The following is a 27,032-nucleotide window of genomic DNA, read 5'->3' as shown; positions in this document are numbered from 1 at the left end:
GCTCCCTCTCTCTCCCTCGCCTTCTTGCATCTTGCCCGCTCATACAGATCTCCTGCGGCCGTCCAATGATTCAAGACTGATGAGGCATGCTCAAAGGTCTATGCCATTGAACACTGCATTAATGCACCCAGCAGCAAATTTTTGCCATCGACCCCCGCTCCCTTCAATAAGGACAGAGCTATCAATCAGGCATAGATAGCCGACACCAGACATGGGCTGATGAAGTAGGGGACTTTGGAGCTAATGACAAATGGATCTCTCAGATATGGTCACAATATACTATGACGGTCCGCCGAGAACACTTGACCTTTAAACAAAAATCCTGGGCCACTTTTTTCCTCCCCTTCAAAAGGCAGCGCGATGCAAAAGAGAAGGAGAATATGCAAACTTGCTGTTGCTGTTGAGAAAGTGTGGTTATTGTGCGAGAAACTCCTGGGTCCAGCTGAGAGTCTCAGGCCTGTCACTCTCAGAGATGCCTCCCTCCCTCCCTCCGACCGGCCCAGCCCTCCTCTCTTTTCACACCAAAGCTAAGGGAGTGACCTTCAGCGGGCCTGCTGGTCCTGCTAATTGGGGTCTCTACAGAGCACAGCAACAGGCCCCCTCCCCACCTCCGCACTCCGCTGTAGGAGAGACTATGGGGCAGTGGGAGTGAGACATATCGGGGGCCTATGTTAACTACTTAGCAGAGGAAAAACCAGCGACGTGCAATAAAAACAGGACTTTGAAATACACAATATAACTAGAAACTGAGAGGAAGAGAGTAAAAAAAAACCTTCATAACATCGACACGGTTAGTCAAAAACACCAACCAGTCCCTTAATGACTTCATTATGGGCATTTTATTTGAGATGCTATTTCAAGAAACAATGAAAAAACATGGTAATTGCCTAATTGCTTCATTCTCTAGCTTTTACAGCTTTAGTTAGAACATCAAGAACAGCATGTGAAGCAGAGGTTTTGTTTCCCTGACATAAGAATTCACAACTACAGGTTAAAACAGCAGAGATAATAAATCATATTGAATAAATGTGAACTTCAAAGTATTAAAGACAGAAAACCAAATATGATGAATAACAGATTATTAAACCTGAGGGTGTTTACAAAGGGAAGGTGGGTCAGGAACATCGATGTGATCTGTGAGCCAGCGGGGTCAGTGCTCTGCTCTCAGGAACACGTCGGGGGTGCGTCGGGGACAATGACACAGGTAATTCAGAGCAGGTTGGGGCTGGTTGCAGCTGTGCACAGAGCCTGCCAACACTACACATCATCATATCAGGGCCACTTCCTATCAGTGTGATCAGCACTCAGTAATAAAAGGGGAAAGAAAAAGTACAGGAAGTCATCCTGTAAAAACAAGATAATGTTGGGAAAGAGTCACTGAGCTGGTTTTTCAGAGCACGCTGCTGCTGCTGCTGCTGCTTAAAGGGAAAAGACACACTGTTTTTTCTCAGAGAGAGTGACGAGACATACAGTGAACCTGGTCACCATGTTAAAGTGAGTTTGTGATAGATCTAGTGAATGAGACTTTGAGCTGGGGTGGCCATGAATAGAAGGGTCTACATTTAATTTGCTAATCCATCACTCCAATTGTACTCGGTAACAAAGGGAGAGGAGAGTGGTGGGGAATTCAGAGGCAGTGGAGCATGCGGAGGGGTGCGTGTGTGGTTCTCCATGGAGCTGGAGAGGCCGTGGCCCTTGGCCCTAAAAGCCCAGCGAGCACTGGGGAGAATGGGCTCTGATGAGCTCAATATAGGCAAGACTAATCCCTTCATGTCCAAAGAATTGTTTAACTATGTTTGACTGATTAACCCAAACCCCTCGATTCCACTTACGATCTATTTGTTCAATTAAGTCTCCTGCACTCATCGTGCTGCAGTGTGTGGGTGGTGATGGTGGGAGAGAGAGAAAGAGAGAAAGAATGAGATAGAGAGAGCGGGAGAGAAACAAAGGGGACTACAAAACAATCCATTTGGAGGAAGCATAGAGGAGTCAAAAGGACAGGCTTTTTTGTCCTACTTGCAATTCTCTAAATGCACATAGCACATGAGTTCCTGCGAACCAGCTGTTGCTAACATTCAAAGGTCAGAGAAAGCTTGCCTTGAGAGATTTTGAGTAGAAAGTCTGCAGCGAGCGGCGTGTCAGCTCAGCAGCACACTGCTTTTTTTTTTCTTTTTTTTTTGCACCGTGGTTTTTTACCAGTTCATGGGAAATGGAAATTTAAAGGCACTCTCCCCTGCGTGGAAAAGAGGTTGCCAGGAAGATTAACCCAGCTTCCTTTTATAGCCTCTGACAAGAGGTTAAATCACACATTACACCGCCTGAAATGTCTCCTAGTAATTAGATCAAGAATATTACTCTCTCTTCTTCTCCTTGCAGACTGCAGCTGATCAAAGCCTAATGATGGTGTCAGTGCCACAGGCAGTGCTGGCTGGGTAAATCTCCCCATCGGGATGGCAATCTGTCAGGGCCGCGAGCACTGCTAAACAGCACAGGACACGAGCACAATGGTGCTTGACACAAAGTAGACTAAATGAACCACATCTTTTACCAACATGCTATCCATCAGCAGCGGAGCATTAAAATTCACAGTAATGATTAAGCATCTCTTTGTTTTGGGTCTCGGCCTGTGTGTTTACATGTACACAGTCAGCCGAGACGCAGGAAAGTGAGTTGGCGACATCTGGGAGTTTTTACCCCCCACATCCACCCACCAAATAATAGCAAAAAAAAAAAACCCACGAGGAGCGACTCTGCCGCGTTTCCGTGCCAGGACAAGATCTAAGCAGCACCTGGTCCCTGGATGGGGTGAGGGGGCTACTAGCTATTAATTACAGAAAGCCGACACGCGGCGCAGGCAAAGCCTCGCAATGAGACCCTGGGACGTCAGATACACGGCAAGACGAATGCTTCTCTGTCACACAGCAACATGACCTGCCTCAGGACTCTTTACACACGAGTACTTTCAAGTATGCCTTTCAAATTGCGGCCCACCCTTCTTCCTCTGCCCCCACCCACCCCGTCTCCCCCACCCTCTCTCTGTATCTCAATCACATTCTGCGGATGTTACACTACTTCAGGGGATATTTTCTGACTAATGCAAAATGGTTGTGCAGTAGCATGATAAAAGTTGACATTTTCCTTTTCTAATTCAATGCTTCCTTTGTAAACAACCTCGCCATTTTATGCACACACACACACATTCATACACACATTCATACACAGGCTGGAAACACATCACGCATAATGGTCAATTTCACTATTTGCTCTCGAACTCAATGGCTGCAAACAAAAGGGGGAAATGGCAGGAGATATGCCAATCATTTATCGTTGAAAGATGTCTGACAAAAGACGCCTGAAAAACCTGACAGGTTCTCTTTTCCCCCAGCACAAGCGGCCCCTGAAAGAACGAGGGAGGAGCCCCCCCCAAACAACAGACTCCAGCTCAGAGGTCTGACCCCAATTTTAACCCCTATACAGGTGGCACAGCGCTGACACAGGAAGCAGGAGAGCTATTCACAGGAAACAGGGAGAAAACGTTTTCACCCGGAGACCTGCTCTCAGAGATCATTGAAACAGGCACAAAGACAGCTCAATGCCAGTTAAGTGTATTCTAATGTGATGAAAAGCAGAAACCCCCCGGAACATATTAATGGTTAAGACTCGTTCTCAGCGTCCGCTAAAAGCTTCTGGTGAAGTGAGTTTTGGGGAGATAGAGTACAAGTAAAAGTGAGAAGAACGTCATATTACGCTACCGTCAGAAATGTGAAGTTTCAAACCTCTAATGTGAGAAGACAAAGTGAGGAGAGAAAAGGGACATTCCTCCACTGTGCAACCATGAGGGTAAAGAAAAGTCAGTTTCTAACATCTGAGGAAGAGCCGGTGGTGCTAGAAACGTCATGTAGCTTTAATACATTTTTGCATTGGAGCTCTTTTGGCGTTGCAGACTTTGCTTTACCATCATGTCACGTTTTTCTCGGTCCAGCACCCACCCAACTTGGGCAACTAGGATGTGCGTGCTGTTTTTTACTTTTACTTTTACTGCAATTAGTTTTTTTTATAATAAAAGCCCTGCAGAGATGATCCGATTTCACAAAAAAAAAAAACAGTCAAGTCGAGTGCGATCATCTCGTTTCGGGGAGGAATAATGCGACTCCTGTCTTGATTGTTGCTCGGGTCGAGTCTCGAACTATGAACCGTGATTACAGCCAACATCCCCCCCGCAGAGCGACAACTGCATCTCTGCACATTCCAGGAAACGCAGCCAGCTGAAGACAGCAAATACACCAGAGAGGAGGAGACATAAACAATGTAAGCTAGTTTGAGAGCCGCACCGATGTTTACTGTCTCACTAAGTGCATTTCATCCCCTCTGCTTTCACAGCAGTGGCGGTATTTCAGCATGCGGTACAGAGGGAGGGGTGGGTTGGGGAGGGGGGGGGGGGGGGGGGGGGCTGCTGATGCCACAGGTCTGTGTACAGAGGGGCTCAATCACCAGCTGGAGAGACTGTTTGGACAATGTAGGTGTCAGACACGCTGCCTGTCTGGAATGATTCGTTCAGCTTGTACAAGAAAAAGCCTCTAGTTCCTTTACAGTGGTGGTTCGATGAAAAAAAAAAAAAATGAAAAAAAGAGAACTAACTTGACTTTTTTTTTCTTTTTGGAGCACAAGTGTTAAAAATCTAAGAAGAATATCTGCTTTGTTTGACTTAGTACTTCGCTATCAGACAGAAAGGTCTGCATTTGCTTCAAACAGGCACTGAATGACATGCCAGAGATTAGCCTCTGAAGGTCGCAGTCTTAGCCCATCCTTTCAGCCGCTTTTCACAACATAACCCTGGGCCCTTTTGAACAACAGGAAGAATGTCATCTGGTTACTTTTCAAGGCACGGAGATACCATTCACTGTGGCCAACAATGGCTGCAAACAGGACCAGAGGGTTAGGAGGTTATAAAGGGCCCCATTCTATGTGCCACTTGCTCTCCGGTACACTGGACGCACACAGGGAAGAGGAAAAAAAAGAAAAGAAAAAACACACCCACACACACACACACACACACTGAGGCCTGGAGAAGTGGTGCAACCGATGATAAACCGAGTGGGGTCATGGCAAAGTGCCTCGCAGTGACCGCTCACCTCAGCAGCAGCAGCAGCAGCAGCAGCAGCACAGCTCTTACTGTAGCACCCAAAAGTGTGTCATGTCATAAACTTAAGGTTACTGTGTTTTTACTACCAATTACACACAACTATCATCTTTTGGTGAGAACGTGAGGGGGAGGAGAAAAAAAAGGGATTTTAACACATGTATGAACTGTGGTATATGCATGAACTGCAACCGCAAGAGATAATGTAAGATAATTAGGGCGACAACCATGAATTAGGAAAAGCAGTCACGACAAAACTGAAAAAAAATCTGATAAACAAAAAGTGGCTTTTTAATTACAAACGCCGCAGCCTGTGTTCAGTGACAAGACTTCATCTGCTCTTATTCAGGTTGTGAGGCTTGTCCCAAAAAAGTCCCTCAGTCCACAGCCAGAGCTGAAATCCTTCACCAATTTAGTCTCTAATGAACCCTCTGAAATATTAAAAATAAAGCCCAATTAGCCGACAGCATTTTACATCTCCTCCCTCTCTAATCCTCTGGTAGCTTAGCCTTATCTAATGTCTGCGCCAACTATGACACTTTGAGTTCACTCTCCCTCCATCCCCTCCGCTCGATATCCCCCCACAGCTTTACTGGTGCTTTGTTGTGGCATCCTCTCTGACCCCACAGACTGGGTCAGACTCTGAGCTTCTCTGGTGCTGGCTAATGATGCCCTGATATGTACAGTTGGCATGGACGTTGGAAAACCGCAGCAATAACTGCGGACATGCTAATGGCATCTATTAGGATTACTTAAGAGTGATATGGGACTCGCCTGGCAACCTCCTATTACAGAGGGCTTGGGATTGGGGGGCGGAGCTTTGTCCGTGGAGGGTCAGTGATCCGATTGAGACGGCCTTATCTTGTGTCATAAACAGATAACAGTATATCTGCCTTTGCTCTTCTGCTGTTCCTGCGAGATGGAGGTGGATAAACAGCCCTGTCGTCTCCAGTGCCTCCGACAGGCCTGATTAGACGGATGCAGGCCTGAACCAGGTCCTGTTCCTCCTGCTGTTTGCCCTGAATGTCAACCAAGAGAGGCTCAGAGTAGGCTATATATCCCTCCGATTACCCTCAAGGTGAGGACGCATCGGTTTCAGGAAGCCCTTTGGACCTGGTGTGTGTATCCTCAGGTTATGGCACTCCCTGGCTCAGGGCCCTTTGCGTTTGCTGATTACGCAAACAACAACCCAGCAAGAGTGAGGCTTTTCACCCTAATTGGACCTGCTGGCTAACATGCAAATCCATGCAAAAAAAAAAAGCTACAGCAAACAAACAAAGACACAAAGTGTATCATCAAATCAGGCCTAGTATCGCCTCCAATTATTTGGCACAACATCAAACAACCCATGTGAACCAAACTTAATACCATGTAACAGCTGACCCACAGCCTGAGCCCCGCAGGTCAGTCCCTTGTTCTCAGAGGTATCCAGAAGTTGCCCATAATGTCCTAAACACCTGATCTGGATGTATCATGTGGCCACGATTCTTTACTCTGAGCCCGACCTGCGTTTGACCCTCACACTGTGTCTCCTGACTTTGCCCACTCACACAAAGGCTACCAAACATCTGCTCCCTGTCTGTAACCAGACTCATACAGCTGAGCAGGCATCGGGTGGCCTCACGGACACTCTTTCTCTCCCAAATGGTGGGTGCATGGGTGGCTGAGTGAGTGAGTAGGTGAGTGTGGACTGACAGCTGCACCGCTGACGGTCGGGACTGGACTAAAAAGGTGGAGATCATTTTGCTACCTGCATGGGAAATCTCGGCCCCCCCCCCCCCCCCGTCCTGGTCGTGGTTTCTGTGGGACGCAGCCTCGTTTAGCAAATGGATGATATTCAACAAAACTGCTGCTCATCTGAAACGACCGGAGTGAGCAAAATAAAAATCTGCTATGCACATAAACTTCACAGACAACACCTGCAAGAGATTTAACATACACAGGCCCCCGGCGGAAAATGAAAAGGAACAAATGTATTGCATTGGGGAAAGTGCACGGTTACACATTTCCAATTCAAGTACCGTCTCTAAAATGCTACATCAAATGACTGGCTTTGAATAAACCAAAATGAGCATCAGCCAAGTGGCTCATTCCAGCACAGAAAATCATTGCATCAAAAATATGCTGGTTAGTCGAACCATTTCACAGTCAACAATCACAGAATCAGGACTGTTACTAATCAATGTATTTTAATGAGCTCCCTGTGAATCCCAACAACAGCTGAAACATAAAAGCTGCTCAAGTTCTCTGGTTCACTCTTTGTACCTTGTGATCTGTTATTCATAGTCTTGCTCTGAAGTCTCTAAGAAATAAAGCAGAGCTTTGATGTTATCCTCTTATTACTGCTGTCTGAAACAAGCCTAATGTTGGGAATCAGACCGTTTGGTTGTCGTGTGCAGAACCTCCTGAAACCAAAAAACATCTGGGCTTCAGTGGAAGGTGCTCAGAATGATTGATTCAGCTGTGTGAAACCAATCATCACTCACTAATAGCTGCTTTGCCATTTGCTTGCAGGAGAAAAGTTTGACAGAGTAAGATTAGTATCTAGAAAAACCGTGTGGGCGTGCATATTACATTCACACTGTACTCTACTCAGCACTCCACTTTAAAGCTTCCACTCAAGTAAGCTTAAACACGTAGGTGTGTATGTTCTCTACAATACAGTTTTTTTTTTCTTTCCGCAGGAGTTTAACCTCGTCCACAGGCAGCTGTAGAGCGAGAGGCTAAAAGCAGCAGAGATGCAACACAAGTATTTTAGAGGAAATTACCCTCCACTGCCCACAACATAAATCAATACGTTCCAATATATTTGTCAGTGGTTGACGGAAAGAAAAAAAAACAAAGCAAACTTGCCTTCCTGTCAGTTTGCCCCGAGCAAAAGACTCTGGTTTGTGGTGACAGGTCAAAGAGTCAGCACATGACTCATGCAGGAGAGGAGGAGTGACACTTTGAAAAGCAGTGCAAGAGATCTAATTAACACATGCATTCGAGTGGCGTTTCAATCGAGTGAAACACCGTAATTTCCTCCACTGGTGACCGGCGGCGTGACATGAACAAATCAACCAGGTGCTCCTGACATTTTGGTTCACCTGCTGCCTTCACGTGTGAGAGCAAACACACACACACACACAGCTCTTATTTTTCAGACTAAAACAGAAGTGGGCACACACACAAATACATTAACTAATGCACAAATGTCAAACTTTTACTTTAAACACTAGGCAATATCCTAATATATATAATATATACACACAGTGTGCACAGTGAGGAGTTATTAGCTCTTGCATCACAATATCTGTGAAGCATTTAACTGTCATTTTTACAAGGTATCTGTCAGACCGCTGTCATTAGAGGCAAACTGCGCTTTTACAGATGGGGAGAGGCCTTACAGTCATTTGTTTCTAAGACCTAATTAATCTTCATTGTGCTGGGAAACATAGCACCCCAATGCAGAAAAGAGTTCCTTCTACATGATAATTGCAGAGAGTCTAGGGGCCTGAGTTTCCCAGACAACATGGTCTGAAATTTAATTATCTGCTCTCTTGAAAATGTAGGGGAAGAAAGCTACATTGCAAAACTGCACTTCTGGGCAAGTAATGTCAGGCTCCTGTTTGAGTAAGCACAGGATATCACTGAGCACCTCCTCCCTGCTGACTTTAACTAAACAGCCTCACCTTGGTTATGGAGAGGAAAGTTTAATGGCTTTTTATATATAGAGATATTTAGATCAAAGCTGACATGCAGATGTAAACATGCAGGATTTAGTTTTTAACCACTTCACAGTCTCATCATCATCTTACCATGTGCAGAGTAAACCGGATCACTTCCATCCATAGCCTTCGACCAGTCACAGTGTTGTTGAGTGCTGCTGCCTTGTTACTGCGGTACCTTTTTTGTGTTGTTGTTTTAAGTCATATCCGTCAAGATCCATGTCATTATACAAACACGACTACAACAATAAAAAAAAGCAGAGTCAGAGCTTCAGAGCAACACGGAGGAGGACACACACACAGGCTGTGGCAAACATTAACATTCCGCCGTGTAAAGATCAGGCTCGGAGGGGGAGAAACATCGATAGGATCCCATTAGTTAAGTGCGCCCTTAGGATACCCGAAATTTGATCAGAGATAGACCTTCTCCTTCCAGACACCAACCATTAGACGTTATGGCACACAGACACTCACACGCATAGACACACACACACACCAAAAAAAAGCTGCTCTCCTCCTCTGAAACTACTCCTCCTGCTCTCCTCCTCCTCCTCCTCCTCCTCCTCCTCCTCCACCTCAGTGGTCGAGGTTGTGCGGCAGGATCAGGATGAGCCCGGTGACGTCAACCTTTTGTTATCACCTTTAACACTTGCCTTTGCAGGTGGAAAACACTTTGCTGTGTCGTTTTATATCAAGAGGCGCTATTGGCAGCGCAGAGAAGAGAAGAGGAGCGACACAACACAATACAACACAACACACCGCATCTGTATCTGTATCTATCAAGGCTTGAAGACGACTGACACTAAATTTGGATGCATAGCCCTATACGAGCGCACTCCCGATGAGTAGAAGAGCAGAGCAGCAGCTTATATCGGATACTAGCAGTGGGAGACAACTTAGTGACAGATATATACCATACTTTAAGAGCCACAAATAGCAAAAGGATAACCCCGCACTTCCAACTTCCAACCAACCACAGCCAGGAAGAGGATCCGACTTATCCCCTCCTGAACTGTCTCTGCATCACATTAACGAAAATTACAGTGATGAAGATGTAATCATGATGATGATGATGATGACTTGGCACAGGCAAATGGAGCTCCGCACATAATCCTCCACCGGTTGTTGTCATATTGCAAAAAAAATAATTAAATAAATAAAAATAAAAAATTAGAAAATAATAGGAGCTAACCTGATGGGCAACACAAACAGTTAACATCCGTTTCCAATAGAAAATATGAGGCAGGTTCAGAGTCTGAGTGTTAACAGAGGTAGTTTTTGCCGAGAGGGCTGAGAGCGGACACACTGGCAAAGCAGGGGAGCAGTGTAGCAGCTGTAAACCTGTGTGTTGCCAGTGTGCCAGCTGACTGCCCAGGCTCCTGGCTATAGCTAACCTAACCTAGCCAGCCAACCAGTCTGAGAGAGAAACATACACAGTCCCATTGTTGCCTTCTCAACCTTTCCTGACATTTACGCAGCAATTTTGAGAGGATGTCACGCAGTATCGAGCGGCGGCCGTGTTATTAAGATACAACTACTTACTCTCCGTGTACCTCTGCCAAAGGCATCGTTTAGTACGTCGCCATGGTTTAAAACGGACAGATTTTCTCCCGTTGCCCCTGCGCTGCCGAATCACTGCTGCTGCTGCTGTCTGCGGCAGCAACTTTCGGCGCAGGCGCAGTAGCTGGGACAGATCCAGACTGCGCCGTGCGCTGCGCAGGACGCACGACGGGTTTAAAGGGACAGTCAGAGGGACCTGTTATTGGAGGAGGAAAATGTTAACACTGTCAGAGTGGGAGGTGAAATTAGAGAAATAATAATAACACAAAGTATATATCAGTGTTTTGTCAAAGTGTTTGATATGTAATATTGATTTTAGACCATGAATGCCTACAACATGTCAGCCAAAGAAAGCAGATGGAAGTCGTTAATGGACTCATTAAATTGTTATTATGTATTATGTATTATTGATTTTTTATTATTAATAAGCTGATGGACATCTATCTATCTATCTATCTATCTATCTATCTATCTATCTATCTATCTATCTATCTATCTATCTATCTATCTATCTATCTATCTATCTATCTATCTATCTATCTATCTATCTATCTATCTATCTATCTGTCTGTCTGTCTGTCTGTCTATCTATCTATCTATCTATCTATCTATCCAGTACCAGTTTTTAAAATGTAAACCATTGTACATGTGAAATACTAATATTTTATGGGCATGTAAAAACAAAATAAGACAAATTGTTCAGTCAAATATTGTATTGTAATACAACTTTAATATTAGACTTTTTGCAACATTTGACAACATTTTTGACACCTTGCTAGAATGTGAATTAAAAATGCACTTATTAGTAAAAGCACCAGTGAATACAAATCAATGCACAAATAGGTTTACATAAGTGTATTCAATATTGTTTGATTGGTGACAGTTACCAAAATCAGCTTTACCACAACCAACCATGACATTACAGTCATATTACAGTTTTTCTCAGTCGCTTTGGTGCTATTCTCACATCACTCTTAACATTTGCACAACAGTTAGTGCATTTCTCAGAACAATTATCACAAACTGCAAAACCTAGTGGATAACCTGCAAAAGCGCGTCACTTGAACAAAATGGATTGTCCATCCCTCAAAAGCAAGTACTCATGTCAATGAAACTGTCAGTGTCGTCAAAATGAGAAGTCTTGACACCATCGTTTATGAACAAGATAGTCAAATGGCTTTGTCATGTTTTCATTAGGACACTTTATTCTCCAAGTGTTTTCCAATGCAAAAAGTGATGATACTACCTGAAAATGCTCAAGACAGCACTATACACTACTTGTACAGCCATGTGAAAACTACAGTAAAGTTACACATTGCTGTATTTAGTGGAGATACTGAATATGTATGTTTCACATTTCTACTGCATATGCTCTTTGCAATTCTGATTTGTTCACAGCATTGTGCAAATGAAAAATACACTACAGTCATCTACAACAAACATAAGAAACACTCTTTGGGTACAACTTTACGTAAACTATGTTGCAGTACCTGAACCTACAGAGTACTGTAAATCATTCCTGCACATCCAGACGTTCCAGTCACATTTTCATCTACATCACTCTGTCAATTGTAGCAATTGAAACAGATTCAATATTCCCAAAGATACAGTAATGTCATCCTTACATTGTATCTCTTTCAACCTTATGCCATTGTTTGTAATGGGCTCAGTCTCTTCCACCTCTGTGAGGTTGTCTTGTAATCCTATGTGGTGCAGAGTAAAATTACAGTAATGTACAGTACATGTACTGCATCAACCATTATTACTGTAGTGTACAATACTGTAAAAGTGCTTCCTACTTGTAAAATGCTGTAGTACAGTACCGTACTGTAAAGATGGGAAATCTTTACTGTGGTTGCAGTAATACATTACAATACAGTAAATCTGTTCTCTAGTGAAGCTGTAAGTCTAAATGTAAATGTAAAAAGTTCTTGTCCCACTGTATCTTACAGTAAGGCCTGACACCATGACAGCAGTGCAGATTGTTTAGTGCTGAATTACTGTCCAATACCATACATACCTGTTGTTCCTTACTCTAAATGTTTGAATTCGCAGTGCTTCTCCCAACATTTAAAATTAGTTTGACAGATTTTGAAAACTAGTTCAACAATTTTGTATGTAATGACTCAAGCAATGAAATGAGGACTATTAGTTTTTTAGGGAAAGACTATTCACCGTTCAAAAGTATAGTTCATTTTGACTGACATGACATAAACAAATGATAGTGTTGTAAAACCGCAGAGAATTGTATGAGAGCAACTGATACATGTCCAAAAGCATTTGCAATTTGTTCAGAGGAAGGAGAAACTGCTACTATGATGTGGACAAATGACTACATGTTGTGGAGGTTGAACTAATAGTTATGAGAATTTTTATTCTGATCTGAGAATAGCACCAAAGCGACTGAGAAAAACTGTAATATTCCCAAAATATAATGTTTCTGAAGGGTTGATGATGACCCTGTCACACATGCTTATAGTCATATGAATGCAAGTCTTTTATATTTACTGTGTGCTTTAAAGGCGCAAGGACCTATACGAGCCAACGGAGCAGCAGGTGACTGATGATTTGTGTGAGTTTTGATGATGACGATGGTCGAGCATGTTGTCTAACATTTCACCCTTAAATATCTCCCAGGGGTTCAGATGGGTTGAGATCATATCAAGTGAAGGTCACACATCATTTTCAACCTTATCAAGTTATTCAGTGAGACACTGTGCATCTACATATGTGATGTTTGTTCACTAATCTACTGTACTCTAATTACATCTTAACCAACATGTAAATCAGTTGTATGTAGCAGTACAAAATGTAAGTCTGCTGTTGTGCACGGCTGTTTATGTTTTTTTCGGATCCCTACATTGTAACTCTGGATATACTGTTACATGAGCTGTATTTGCAATATGTTTAAATCTGAAAAAGCCACCAAACTTGTCACACAGCCTTGAATCTCTAACACACCCAATTTGTCATTTAAGAATCATAATCAATATCCATGTATCAACATCTTCTTCTTTTTTTTTTTACCATTCAAAACTACAGCTTGTTTCTGTGTTTTATTGGCTTCGATGCTAATACTTATTTGGTGCAAGATTTGCCTTGAGTTGTAATACTTTTTGTATTTTGTGTCATCGAGCTCTTCACATATTGTATTATGCGTCTTGCTGGGAAGATTAAACCCAGTGAGAAGACTCCACGGTCAATAGTGTCACATGCTTTGTGATTTGATGAAAGGTTCTATTTGTGCAGCCTGATGTGTACAGCTCCCTAATCAAAGACTTATATTTCTGTGACAACTAAAATAAATTACTCCATTACAATCGCCCACCTGCCCTCTCCACAGTATTGATACCATTTTATTACCAGCGAGAGAGAGACGGATGGACGAAGCTGAGGACTGTGGAGAGTTACGGGAACAATCTGTGTTCATGGACATGTAGAGTCATGTCAGGTTAGAGCCTGAACAAAAACAATCTAACAAAAAAAACAAAAGTTGATTAGAGGAGAACAAATGACACATGTTCATCTCCAAACATTTTTTTGAGATACAGTACTGTAAAGAATAAATCCATGGCCTGGGTTCCAGTATGGAGCAGGCCTATTACAATACTCCAGCCAATTTCAGGTCTGCAAGCCTCACTTCCCTCATCAGCAAGTGAAAGAGGGGAGAATTTGGTCTGAAAGCCCAATCACACACAGCGCTCTGAGTTCAGCAGGTGGGGAAGTAGCAGCAGCAGGCTCCATCAGGCAATAATACAAAGTTAATGATGCAGAATGGTGTCTTTCTCCATACCAAAGAAGACGTCAATACAGGATGTTTAAGAACGCTGTTCCTAATTACGCTTTTTAAATTCACCACTGACGTGACTGATGATTTCAAAGGGAGGCATTATTGATCCACTTCACAGACAAGTCCCATCGATTGCAAGTCTAGAATGAATAAAAGTTTTTTTTTTCCCTTTATCTCCCCCACCGAGAGAGAGATTGTACAATCAGAACATCAGTGTGACCTATATGGGTAGTTGGGGAGCTAAATCAGTTCTTCTTTAAAAAAAAGAAAAAAGAAAGAACATATAGAGAAGTGGTGGTAGCTGAGTCGAGGGACCTTGGGGGACCTTCAGGGCAACACATAACTGTTAAGTCTCACAGCTTTCTCATTTATCAGACTTGGAAATTCATCCATCCATTCATTAATCTGCGGGATCTTTTGCAAATAACCTATCTGCGCTGGGAGTTCTCAGCGTGAAAAAGTTCAGGAGCAGCTGTTTGGTAGACAGTCAGCCAGCTGTGCAGAATTACGCCTCTCACTGCAGTCAGCAGTGATGGAGTGATGGATGCTCTGACGCACTGACAGATTGTTATTTCCCACCTCTGCTCCCTGTTGACATGCCCCCATGGCTCGTGCTTCTTATTCTATGAACTCTGTTATCCCCTCATGAGCAGCGAGGTCGTCTTATTAGTGGAGAGCTGCCAGTTATAGCATGCCATGTCCCAATCCTGCTGGCTGTAGGCCTATAGCGTTGGTAGCAAATCAACCGGGGCGTCTGAATTGTGCATATTCAGGAAGATTTGACCCACTCTCTATCAATACAGTGCGGTCTGTTTCAATTATAGAAAACAAGATTGATTAGGAATCAGCAGCACACTGAATTGCCGCACATGGAGAGGAGAGAGGTTTTCCATAACGCTATGCTGAATCTCATTGGCAAGTGCACTTCAAATGGCAAAGTGGGCTACAGCTTATGATTAAATGGTCTGCAGGCGAAGCCTTTTTGTCTTTTTTTTTGAGAGAGAGAGAGAGAGAGAGAGAGAGAGAGAGAGAGAGAGAGAGAGAGAGAGAGAGAGAGAGAGAGAGAGAGAGAGAGAGAGAGAGAGAGCAAGCTCTTTCTGAAGGCCAAAGTTAATGCAGTCATAGAAAGAACTCTGATACACTCCCACGTGAAATGGCCATGTGAGGAAAGCCCGCAGGGAGAGAAGGCCTTGAATGAATTTGAGAGAGAGAGAGAGTGAGAGAGAGTGGGAGGGAGGCAGATAGAGAGAAAGTTCAAACATTACTGATCCTTAAATATCCTTTTGGTTTCTGGTTCAATTGGAATTCGGCAGTAAGTGTCGGCTAAAAGCTCCATTTTTTTGTTGCCCTTCCATTGCTGCTGAGCTTTTAGAGTTAGATGATGACAGATTGTGAGCTACCTGATATCCTTCATCATCTTCCCCAGTGGAGGTGTTTGTTCCGCCCCGAGCAAGTCCTCGAGGACTAACAAACAGCCGGCATGTTTGATGGACTATGGGGAGACATCTGCTCTGCCTGGCTTTACCGTACAGAGGGAAAACAACATGTTACAGTAATCAATCAATATGCAAACCTGTCCTTTTAGTCTGGTGATTAACCTCACAGACTTCATGGTTATCAAGTCATTACATAAGCTCGTGTGACTGTGAATTAGTACTGAAGAGTTATAGGGTGTGACTGTGAGAGCATGCTGTGTTTTCCTCAGGTTGGCATGTTGCTTTAAGCATGAATGCTCGATATATCCTCAGCAGCATTGTCACAACTGCGCTTCAAGCACCCTCAGGGATAAGCTCTGTTGTGTGTACTCAAGGGACAAGAGGGAAAGAAAAAGTCTGCGCTGTGCAATCTGATTTGTGGTTATAGGCGCACCATCCCTCACAGAGTAATCTGGAGAATATCACCAGAGCCAAAAGATCCTTTGAGCGCTGTCATCCATTTTAAACTGCGAGTTGCTCATGTCGGCAGATGTGTTTGTGCATTGTGATGAGCTGATTTGAAACTGCCGTTGGCTGATTTTAGCCTCTTAATATGCTACCTGCTGGAGACAGGTGCTTCCCAAACTGGGGGCTCCTGGGAGTCTGGAGGGAAGGGTTTACTGCAAAATGATGCATGGCTGTTATTTTATTTAGTTATTCTGCAAATTAATGCACATGTAAATGTAAATTAAGCCTGTCATTATTTCACAAATGGTTTCCCAACACAGCTTTTCTCCGCCTCAATGATTTCCTCTCCCTGCTCTCTTATCTTTTAGCTCTTACTTCATGTCTTTCCTCATTGCTTTGGTCTTATTCAATCATTTTGTGACGACTGGGACCTTCATCTGTCACTGTTGACGTTGCACATGAAGATCACTCTTGAGTATAGGAGCCTTATTTATAGTGCTAACACTATAAATTAACATTTTTAACTGTGTTTCTTTTTAATCATAGGTCTGTAAACCGGGTCAAACGAGGATCTTTGTGCAGGTTTTTATTTTAAGCCTGCTTTTGTGACACTAACACCTGCTATATTCAGCATGAGAAGAAATTAATTATCTATCGCACGTGGCGCTAGGGGGCGGTGCAGCCTCCACGTGACCCCCGCGAGGACGCTCTTCAAACCGGAAGTGTGTTTGTTTTTGGTCAAAGCATCATGGCGTCGCCCAGTGAGGCAACAATGTGAATGTAAACAGAACTCTTCATCGATTATCGGTGTATTATCGGACTGTGACCCCGCAGCGACGGTCACCAGGGTTACCGGGGTTACCAGGGTTACCATGGCTCTCCGGGCCTGGGCTCGGCTCGTCGGACACTCGGCCGCCCTCGGAGCGCGGACCGCGGGGTCAGCGCGACAGGAAAGTGCGTCATGGCTCCTGACAGCGGGTCAGTACCAGGCTGGGTTTATATTATAAACATCTTTTTTTAAACAAGGATACACGAGAAGTCGATAGTAAACAGTGAATGACAACGTGGAAAATGGAAAAACTTGAGAAAATGACCTTCAGCTTAGCAGCGTAAAGTGACATTTAAAGGCTGAACTGATCCCGGACTGTGTGTCATGTCAACACATGTAGCTAAACCAGTGACACCTCAGTCCACTGACACACCAGACATTACATGACATGACAGACTATGAAAACACACGAGGAAAAAAAGTGTCATATTTCTGCGACACCAGTGAGTCTCCATCATGGATCTATTATTATACATCCATGGTCTCCATCGGTACGAATCACAATCACTGCATCAGCCGGGCTATAAACGCAGATAACTTAGTATTTTTCTATAGATGTCACCAGTTTATTTTTATTTAAATGCCACATGCAGATGTAATGAAACTGTCTGTATTGACTAATAGATGTCCTCCCTTCTCTCTAAAATGTCTCTTATTGTTCATTTGCTTGGGTGTTTGAGCCTCACATGTCTTGTATCCAGCAGTTGAAATTAACATTTTTTAGATATTCATACTCTGTGATGGGAAGAACATGTGAGTTATTCAATATTTCATTTCATTTTAAGTATTTCTTAAACATCTCTGGGGGAATGTTCAGGGAATGTTATTGAATATATTTGGTTTGTGGGTCACCTACTCTGCATCCCTGCATTTACCTGAACATGGGTTAGTCACCATCATGACTATTCATGAAAGCAATTCAGAAACATGTTCTGAAATTGTCAGGGTCGTCTAAAAAAAACCTCAATGACATGTTTTAATTTTAAATTTGAGAAAATAAGCAAATCCTCAAATCAAAATAATTAACACCTGTACATTTCTTGATAAATAAACCATTGACGTTATTGGTAGTTTTCTATCAGTTGACAAAATGTTTCTTCTTTTAATTTGACATTTGAAATTGGTTACTGCTAGTCTACTTCTTCACTGCCTTTGTTGGTGCATTACAAGGTTTGTTAGTTTGTTACCACCAGAATATTGTGGAATTCATACTATTAACACCTTCCCAATTTCCCAACACCTACTTTAAATGAGATGTTTCTGTTATAAATTATATGACCTGACGTACATTTTTGACAAGGGGCCATCTAAATGCATGATAATACTGTGTCACCTGCACGTGCAAGTAAACATAATCAGTCAGTTACCTTGCAGGCCGGCTGACAGTGAAGTGATGGATATGTTGAATGTCTTTACAGGAAATGTTGCCTGCCGCAGAGGAGGGAGAAATGGATTTATCTTCACTCCTGCTTGTTTTATTACATCAGAGGCGTTTCTCAACAGACTGATGAAAGGCAATGCAGCAGAGGCAGACGGCAGCTTTTATCGCCTCCCAGCCTCAGTTCCTCCGGACAGCGGTAACCAGACCACTGCCTCAGAGATTTACATCCCTAAACTCATCTGATTATTCTGGCCATTTTGTTCTCCCCCCACCCCCCTCCCAAATACTGCACACGTCATCCATCCACTAATGTCATGCTCCTGTTTCTGGTTTTTGCTTGCTGTCATTCTCACTTTTATTATCTGTCTTGTCTATCTTCGTGTTTATTTTCAGGGGAGCAGCTGTCTTTGTTGCTGAGACATCCAGATCAGCCTGACAGCGCTAAAGTTTTGAAAGTGGCTATAATTGGTGCCCCAAATGCTGGAAAGTCCACATTATCCAACCAGCTCCTCGGCAGAAAGGTCTCAGTCTTTCTTAACTGTGTCTCTTTTAATCTGAGCTGCATTATATAATGTGTGTGTCTCACTGAGGTGCAGGTGCTGCTCACTTTTTGTTAAGCCATTGTTCATTTTATTAAAGGTGTTTGCTGTGTCCAAGAAAGTGCACACTACACGGTCACGGGCGCTGGGCGTTGTAACCGAGGATGACACACAGATCGTAAGAGCTTTTTCACTTCTCTTCCACTATATTTTATTACCATCAAAAAGCCAAATTCTTCAGTCAGTACATGTGTATGTGTGTGTGTTCTTTTTAAATAGATTTTACTGGACACTCCTGGTCTCACCACCCTATCAAAAGTAAAAAGGTGACCTATTTTTTTTTAGATTGTTTGTGCTGCTCAGACTCTGTCGTCTCTATACAATATTAACATACAGTGTAATATGTATGAATGAACCGCCTGTTTCCACAGACACCAGCTGGAGAAGTCTTTGCTTGTGGATCCCTGGAACACAGTCAAAGAAGCCGACCTAAGTATTATCATACACACTTACTGAGTCATTTATTGGTTGAGTTGTTCTTTTTTTGGAGCTTTTTGTGTCACAGACCGAATATTAAGAGTGAACTATAATTGGATCTGTTTCCAGTGGTGGTGGTGGTGGATGTAGCGGACAGATGGATGAGCAGCAGGCTCGACTTTGAGGTGCTCAAGTGCCTCGCTCAGCACCCACACATCCCAGCAGTCCTGGTCCTCAATAAGGTATTCTTTTTTATTTTCTGCTTTTATTCTGATAGGATGGTTGGGATGACACCCAGCAAACTTATGTCAAAGATTTTTTATCTGATCAAAATGTAGTAGTTGAAGTTAAAGGGATAGTTCAATATTTTGGCAAATTAGCCCATTGCCATAATCCCTATAGTTTTAGCAGTAGGTTCGTTATCTTTATTTGTCGGTGCAAGCTATTTTTAGAACGGCGGAGCAGAGCCGCAAGCTGCTCAGAGCTACGCTACGGAGGCTCATGGGATTTCTTGGTTTCCCTCATCAAACTCAGCAAATACACAATCCAACACCTCCAAAACACTCTGGTGGACAAGTTGTGACCTGCACATTCACCACGCTATGAGATAATAACAGAGCGTTACGAGACGGAGTTGTTTTCGAGGTAACCTTCAGAACCTGACGAAGGTCTCAGGACCGAAACGTTGTTCAGTTTAATAAAATCTTTGCAAGTGATGACAGTGTGCGGGAGCTTTCTCTCACGAGGTAAATTCATGCAAAACCGCTGATGCGCGTTCCTGTCGGGGGCAGTTTTTCAGCAAGCAGTCTCTGCATTTGCTTCGAAAACCACGAGAGCATTCTGGAGTTGTTGGATTGTGTATATGATGAGTTTGATGAGGGAAACCAAGAAATCCCATGAGACTCCGTAGCGTAGCTCTGAGCAGCTCGTGGCTCTGCTCTGCCATTCAAAAAATAGCTTGCACTGACAATTAAAGGTAACGAACCTACTGCTAAAACTATAGGGATTATGGCAATTTTCCCAAAATGTTGAACTATCCCTTTAATGGATAAAACTGTCAATATTTAATATAAAAAAAGACCTAAACCAACAATGTATTATTCAGTCTCTCAGTACTGTCTGAGCTCCTTGTCCTGTCTGTGGTACCCATCTCAATCCCCATTTGATGCTTCTGAAAATATAAATCAATACAAACAGGTCATTCATCTGTAGACTGGTGTTTTCAAAAAAGCTGAATCATTTCTAAAGACAGCTGGGCATCGTAGCTTTCAGCAAACCAGACTTACACAGAAAGGAAACAGTGCATTTGTTTGGGACTATTTTCAGACACAGATTAATAGAGTGTACATTTGGTGCTTTGGTGAGTATTTACAGCAGCGGGATGGTGTCTGCGGGATTACAAATTTAGACAACAGTAGAGCTTTTTGGCACAGAGGATTAAAAAAAAAAAAAAAATACAGTACAAGGCTTTGACCAGTCGGGTAATACTTTGTTGGTTTCAGTTTTTTTTTTTGCAGAGATAAGAAAAATATAGAATAACTACAGACTTTCATTGAACATGTCCCACTTTGAATAAATGTTCCCCTGCAGCAAAGAGCTCCAATACTCTCGTCTCTTTTAAGGTGGACCTGCTGAAAACGAAGGACAGGCTGCTGGACGTCACAGCAGACCTGACATGTGGAATGGTAAATGGACGCAGGATGCGGGTCAGGCCAATGATCAAGCCTCCGTGGGCCAAAAAGAGGTCAGAGGAGGATTCACAGTTACCGCTTGACGAGGACATGGCAGAGCCCGAGGGCAGCGCTGAGCCGAACTCTACGCTGAACAAAGAGCAGCTGAAGGCTCTGAGGAGCCAGGAGGGCTGGCCTCACTTCAAAGATGTCTTCATGCTTTCCTCTATAGACAGAGAGGATGTGGAGACGCTGAAGGTACACAGTAGATCATGGTTAGAGAAAGACAAATAATATCTTTGTAAGCGTGTGTGTTAAAAATGTCAGTCATTATAACTTTAGAAAAAAAAAAGCTTTGTGAAAAATAATTAAACCAAAACAGAAACTGAACACTCAGCTAAGCAGCGAAACCAAATTAACACGAACCTGAAACTGAGAATTTCAACTCATTCACACAGATTAAAGGGAATTTCCAGTCGTAATCAATGTTTACCTCAGATATCAGGTCACCTATGATCAGTTAATTTCACACCATCCCTACTCCCAACTGCAGCGTGTGGACGTTTATATTCGTTTTTGTTCAAGAATCTATTGTTTTTTCAATGTTTATTAATGGGCTCCGGACCAATTTTAAAATTGTTCTGTGGTCGCAAGTAACGTCCTTTTGACCATCATTTAAATTTAAAAATTCGCTTTACAATTAAATCAAAATTCGGACTTACCGCGGCTTTCACATTGTTCCTTTCCGGGTCAGAGAACACAACAGTAGAGGGACTCTGAGGCGTTTTGTTCTCTGACCCAGAAAGGAACAATGCGGAAGCTGCGGTAAGTCCGAATTTTGATTTAATTTAATTGTAAAGCAAACTTTAAAATTTAAATGATGGTCAAAAGGACATTACTTGCGACCACAGAACAATTTTAATTGAAAAAACATAGATTCTTTTTTTTTTTAAGTATATATTTATATACTTATATATATTTATATATATATATTTTATGAACTGATCATAGGTGACCTGATATCTGAGGTAAACATTGATTACGACTGGAAATGCCCTTTAAGAACACGCATTAGTTAGTTTTGTTTTATTCCAACATATTCTAACAAACATGCTTATACCTCACTCTCATACAGAGCTACTTCAAGACCGCTGCTAAGCCAGGATCGTGGCAGTACCACAGCGAGGTCCTGACCGATCAGAGTCCGGAGGAAGTCTGCACCAACACCATCAGAGAGAAGCTTCTGGAGTATCTGCCCCAGGAAGTGCCTTACTCGATGACACAGGTGACTAATGAACCGATTCTGCAGGGACACTATGTCACATGTGATGATAAGCTGACAGCTAAGTGACAACACCTATTACATCTCACCGCTCTGACTCTGTGGGCTATTTAAAGCCTCTCATACTCACTTTCACTGCTGACATGTGCTATGTTGATGTTATCGGATCCAACCTCCACCTGCTTCACTTCGGCTTTCTATGTTCATTTTAGAGGCCTTTTTTTCCATGTCAGTTCCCATTGTGGAATTATTTTCTTTGTCATCGTTGTTACCTATAGTGTTACTGTGTATTTATTGTTTTTTTTCCTGAACATCAACATTGTTAACACTTAAATGTGTTTGTTGTCAGGCTGTTGAGCTGTGGCAGGAAGGAGAAAATGGTGAACTAGACATTTCAATCAAACTTCATGTCCGGAAAGAAACTCACATGGTAAGTGCTCTCTACACTTTGGCAACACTTTGTAATAAGTACACACTATTAAGCATTAGTTAAGTGAATACTGAATTCTTAATTTATAACGCATAGATACTCATTTGTATGTAGTTTATAAATACAGTTAGTGCTTATCAATGATGAGTGAAACATTTTTAACTGTGTTTATAAACTACATACTAATGAGTTATCATGTGTTATAAATGATGAATTCAGTATTTAAAGCTTAACTAATGCGTAATAGTGTGTACCTATTATAAGGTGTTACCTATTTTGAAATAGCATATAAAATCTGACTCATCTGGAAACATACTGTATGTCCAGCTGGTTATGTAAAGGTCAAATATTGAATAGTGAGTATGAAAGTCTTCTTCGATCATAATAAAGCAGCTCTATGTTGTATATTAATACTGTGAAAGTATCAAAGCCTCAGTCCACAGAGAAAATACACACAGTCTGTATTTAGAAACTGAGTCTGAGAACCAGCTGTTACAGCTTCTGTAACTTTGTGATGTCACAAAAGTTACCCAAGCAAGCCCCGCCCAGCTGGACCCATCCAACCTTACAAGATTTGGTCTCTCCAAGTGTTTTACCTGAAATCTGCTGTTTTTATTCCACCACTTTGAAAACAGTCAGCCAATCAGAGAAGAGGCTCAGGTCATCCTGTCTTCTGATTGGCTCACTGACCTCTTGTTGCTAGAGCTCCAGAGAGATCCCACACAGCCTGTTTATCACAGCTAACCAGATGTAATGTGAATGCAGCACAAACAAACCGCTGTGGAAGAATTGCGACCATTTAAAGATCTGCTTGTTAAACTCAGGCTGAGTGAGTGGCAGACGCTGAAGAGGAGGAAGTTAAGTGACAAGCTGAAGCTTCTCTGATGGCTCCTGATGTTAATGTGTTGCTCCCTCTTAACTAGAGGTTCCTTTTCTTTTTTTTTCCCTTTGTGTTTTTAACTTGTAAATATTTGAGCAGCTCTTCTGAATCATACATAGTTAATGAAAAAGAATATTTGAGGCTACATCTGAGCCACTGAAATGTTTCAAGGCCAGTGACCTCTTCGGAGAGTTACTCAGACCAACATTATTCTTCTGCTTTTACATCCAACCAAGGAATAAGAATAACAGAAATGTTGATGAGAGCAAAAGAAATAATCTAAATCTATTTTATGAATAGTTCAGTTTGTGTGTGTGTGTGTGTGTAACAATGCAGTGCAGTTCTTAGATAACTAGTGTCACGCAGCCTCGGCAAGAAGTAGAAATACATTGTCTGACTAGTTTAACAGTTTAAAAAGTTCAAATGAATCATAAGTTTAAGAAAATACAAGATGGACTAAACATCCTCTGTTAAATATGTTTGAGTCTTTGGGTTGAGAAATATGTAACAGCCTGATTTTACTGTGTAGTTTGTGCTGACAACAGTCGCCATCACCACTAAGAGGGATGTATTTTATCATCTCAAAGTAACTAAACCTACAGTATTTTTTATGTCCTATATAAATTCAACCCTTTCTCAAATCAGCCCGCACTTCCTGCAGCAAATAAAAAACCCCATGACCTCGTCTATTCACTGGTGCCTGATGTCCCTGTATGTCTCGTCTCTGCAGAAGATGGTGATCGGCACAGCTGGCCAGATGGTGTCACGGATCGCCCGAGAGGCAGGCGAGGACCTGACTCGCATTTACCTGAGGGAAGTGAAGCTGAAGCTCTCAGTCAAGCTGAGGAAGTGAAGAGGACGGGGAGGACTTCAGTAGAAGAAATCCTGCAGAGATGAAGAGATGGAGACGGATGCTGCAGGATTTATCTGCAAAGGACAGAGCTGAAGGATAAGATCTCATCATGAGTCTAACGTGGGGCTGTTGAGGTGACATATACCGTATCCACAGACTCAGAGCTCCCGTTGAGCTTGTTTCCTCTGTAAGGAAAAGAGACTGCACTCAAAAGTTTAATGTTTGCATCAGCAGCAGAGATGTAAAAGATTATCATGTAAAGATGCAGTCATAGTGGTAGAAAACGTGAAATGTGACAAAACAGTTAATGTTATTAAATATTTTTTTGTAATATATATACAGAAGATATTATATTTCTGGGGAGATCTACTGCCTTTATATGGCATTGGCATGACAAATGCTAGAAGAGAAGAGGGGAGGTGACGTCAGTTGCAGATGTTGCAAGTCATTGTCAAACCTCAACCTCCAGGGCCGCCAGGGCAGCCCAAATGGAGGTGCCGTGCAGAAAACATGTCGATTAAAAGCAGCTGACACGAGCTGTAAAATAAAGCGTAGTGAATTATAGGCATTTATTCAGTCGCCGGTGTATTTTAGGAAACAAACATGACACAGACTCTCATCAAATGGATGTTTTGACACAAGTATGACAGTGTGTTTATGGCCGGGCAGGTTTGGCGAGCTGTGAAAAGGCCGATGGTTTATCTTTGGCTCTCAGCTTTTTACTTGGCGGGCACCTCATGCAAACACGGACTGTAGATAAACTGAAGTGGGACCTGCACAGTCATGTTCACTCAGATGTCCCTGATGTACCATCCAGCCCTTGTTCCCTGCACTCCCACATCACTTTAGCCTTCTCCGCTGCCTTTGAAGTGTGGCCATCCATCCCTCTGACTATCACTTTTTGTTCCACTGCTTCTTCCCTTTTTCTCTCTCTCTTTCCTCCCTGCCCACCCCCCACTTCTTCCTCCCTCTGCTTTTTTGGCTCTTATAAAGCCCAGCTCTGCCCCTGAGGGCTGAATTGTCTCCCTAATGGATGGCAAAATGGAGCACTAACCTGATGCTAAAATGGGTCAGATAATGGTGATTAGATTCATTCCTGCTGCCTGCGAGTTAACTCGACAGTTACTCTATCCGGGGCATCTTGATGAATAACCAGCCAGTGGCCTAAAGCAAGGGCGATGGGAGGGAGGGAGAGAGAAAGAGAGAGAGGGGGAGAGGCCTTGAATGTCTCACAGAAGCTGTGTCAACCCCTCAAGCTCTTTTTTTTTTGCAATGGCTGCTTCCCAGTGATTAGACAAGCCAGTTGCACAGCAGAGATCACCACTTAGACAAGCCCAACTGCTGCTTGAAAATATCATAACTGATGTATGTCAGCCGGCGCATGAAAGCGGTCCTTCAAACACAGCTGTTTAGAGAGCTCACACCATGTTTCACATGTGTTTTTTCCAGTTTTTTTTAACCAAAGTAATGAGGCGCTCACTTGTTTGGGAGTCACAAGCTTTTATTTTACATGCATTCACAAGTATATCTAAAAATGGGGTCAAAATACGAGCTCATGAATAACACATCAACCACAGAATTCCTCTCTGTGTTCATCCCGCTGGTCCAGATGACATTGAGTGAGGGCCATAGAACCCTTACCATTACTAAAAACTCAGTAATGGTAACGGTTTGACGGCCCCCCTCTTTCTGTGTGGCGTGTGCAGCCGGCGGTCGGTCGGTCACAGGCCTCAGAGTGGGAATGAAACCCTGGATAGTACATCATCTATACTGTAGTGTCTCTTTAATAAACTTACAGTATAAGATGATATCCTGTCCGGGGCACAAGACATAACCGTCAACAGTGTGTTGTGGTTGTAATCTGGAAAAATGAAGACTCGTTAGTGAGGCAAACACAAGGTCAAACATTATGTTAATAGTCTGCTTTGAAATTAACTTAAAAACAATAATAAAGTGCACTGTAAAACCAAAAAGCTCAGCCTCCTCTCTGTCACATACTCACCTTTGTTCAAGCAGAGCTGCCTCGTTTACGGCTCTCTGACACCTCGCCGCACGACATGTTCATATTTTTAAGGCTCTGCTACGTGTCCTCGTCAGGTTCACGGGCTCCTAACTGGTCCGTTGGCGAGGCTCCGGCACTTAAAGGCCCCGGGCTCATTAGCATAATGTGATGACATCTGGGGTGGACCTGACAGCACGGGTTGGACTTTTTTCTTATCTGGTCCTAACCTGCCTGCCAATGTCCAGTGATGGGCCACACCCGGCCGGCTTACACCCAGCTGGACTGTGCACAGATATCCCACATGAATCCCAATTTGGGTTTTTTACAGCAGTAACTGTAAAGTTATTAAGAAAAACAACAAAACACTGGATAGAAGCAAGAATATGTGACTTAATTTGACATTTTCTGTTTATATATTTTTATTTTTTAACAGTTGATCCTAATTTTCTTTCACCTCCCCCCAAATTCTTTGTGTTGACAGAATTTATTTGTGCATTTTGACCTTTCTTGTCACACATTTAATTAACAGAACTCAGCATTAAGATAAGAGCTGACTTCCCTATTGTCTATAAAAAAAAAAAGCTTTGAGCTTCATCACACAATGCA

General features: G+C 42.8%; 2 protein-coding genes across 2 annotated transcripts in view; one reads left to right on the top strand and one right to left on the bottom strand.

Moving 5' to 3' along the window:
- The window catches only part of fam222ba (family with sequence similarity 222 member Ba), a 30,623-nt gene extending 20,112 nt beyond the window's left edge, over nucleotides 1-10,511 (bottom strand). Inside the window, exon 1 of the mRNA XM_083987326.1 lies at nucleotides 10,393-10,511. The gene's annotated coding sequence lies outside the window, so the exon portion shown is untranslated. The remainder of the gene's footprint in view (nucleotides 1-10,392) is intronic.
- A 6,319-nt stretch (nucleotides 10,512-16,830) lies between these two features.
- On the top strand, nucleotides 16,831-24,762 carry eral1 (Era-like 12S mitochondrial rRNA chaperone 1). The gene is made up of 11 exons (XM_083986693.1): nucleotides 16,831-17,061; nucleotides 18,331-18,489; nucleotides 18,687-18,814; nucleotides 18,933-19,010; nucleotides 19,112-19,158; nucleotides 19,264-19,325; nucleotides 19,439-19,551; nucleotides 20,932-21,237; nucleotides 22,115-22,264; nucleotides 22,611-22,691; nucleotides 24,302-24,762. The coding sequence occupies exons 1-11, from the start codon at nucleotides 16,956-16,958 to the stop codon at nucleotides 24,422-24,424; spliced, it is 1,353 nt and encodes a 450-aa protein (XP_083842819.1). The 5' UTR covers nucleotides 16,831-16,955; the 3' UTR covers nucleotides 24,425-24,762.
- The last annotated feature ends 2,270 nt before the right edge of the window (nucleotides 24,763-27,032 follow it).

This window comes from Trachurus trachurus (assembly GCF_905171665.1).
Source record: "Trachurus trachurus genome assembly, chromosome: 14".
Classification (NCBI taxonomy): domain Eukaryota; kingdom Metazoa; phylum Chordata; class Actinopteri; order Carangiformes; family Carangidae; genus Trachurus; species Trachurus trachurus.
Note: the sequence above shows the minus strand (reverse complement) of the source record. Positions and strands in the feature narration are given on the sequence as shown.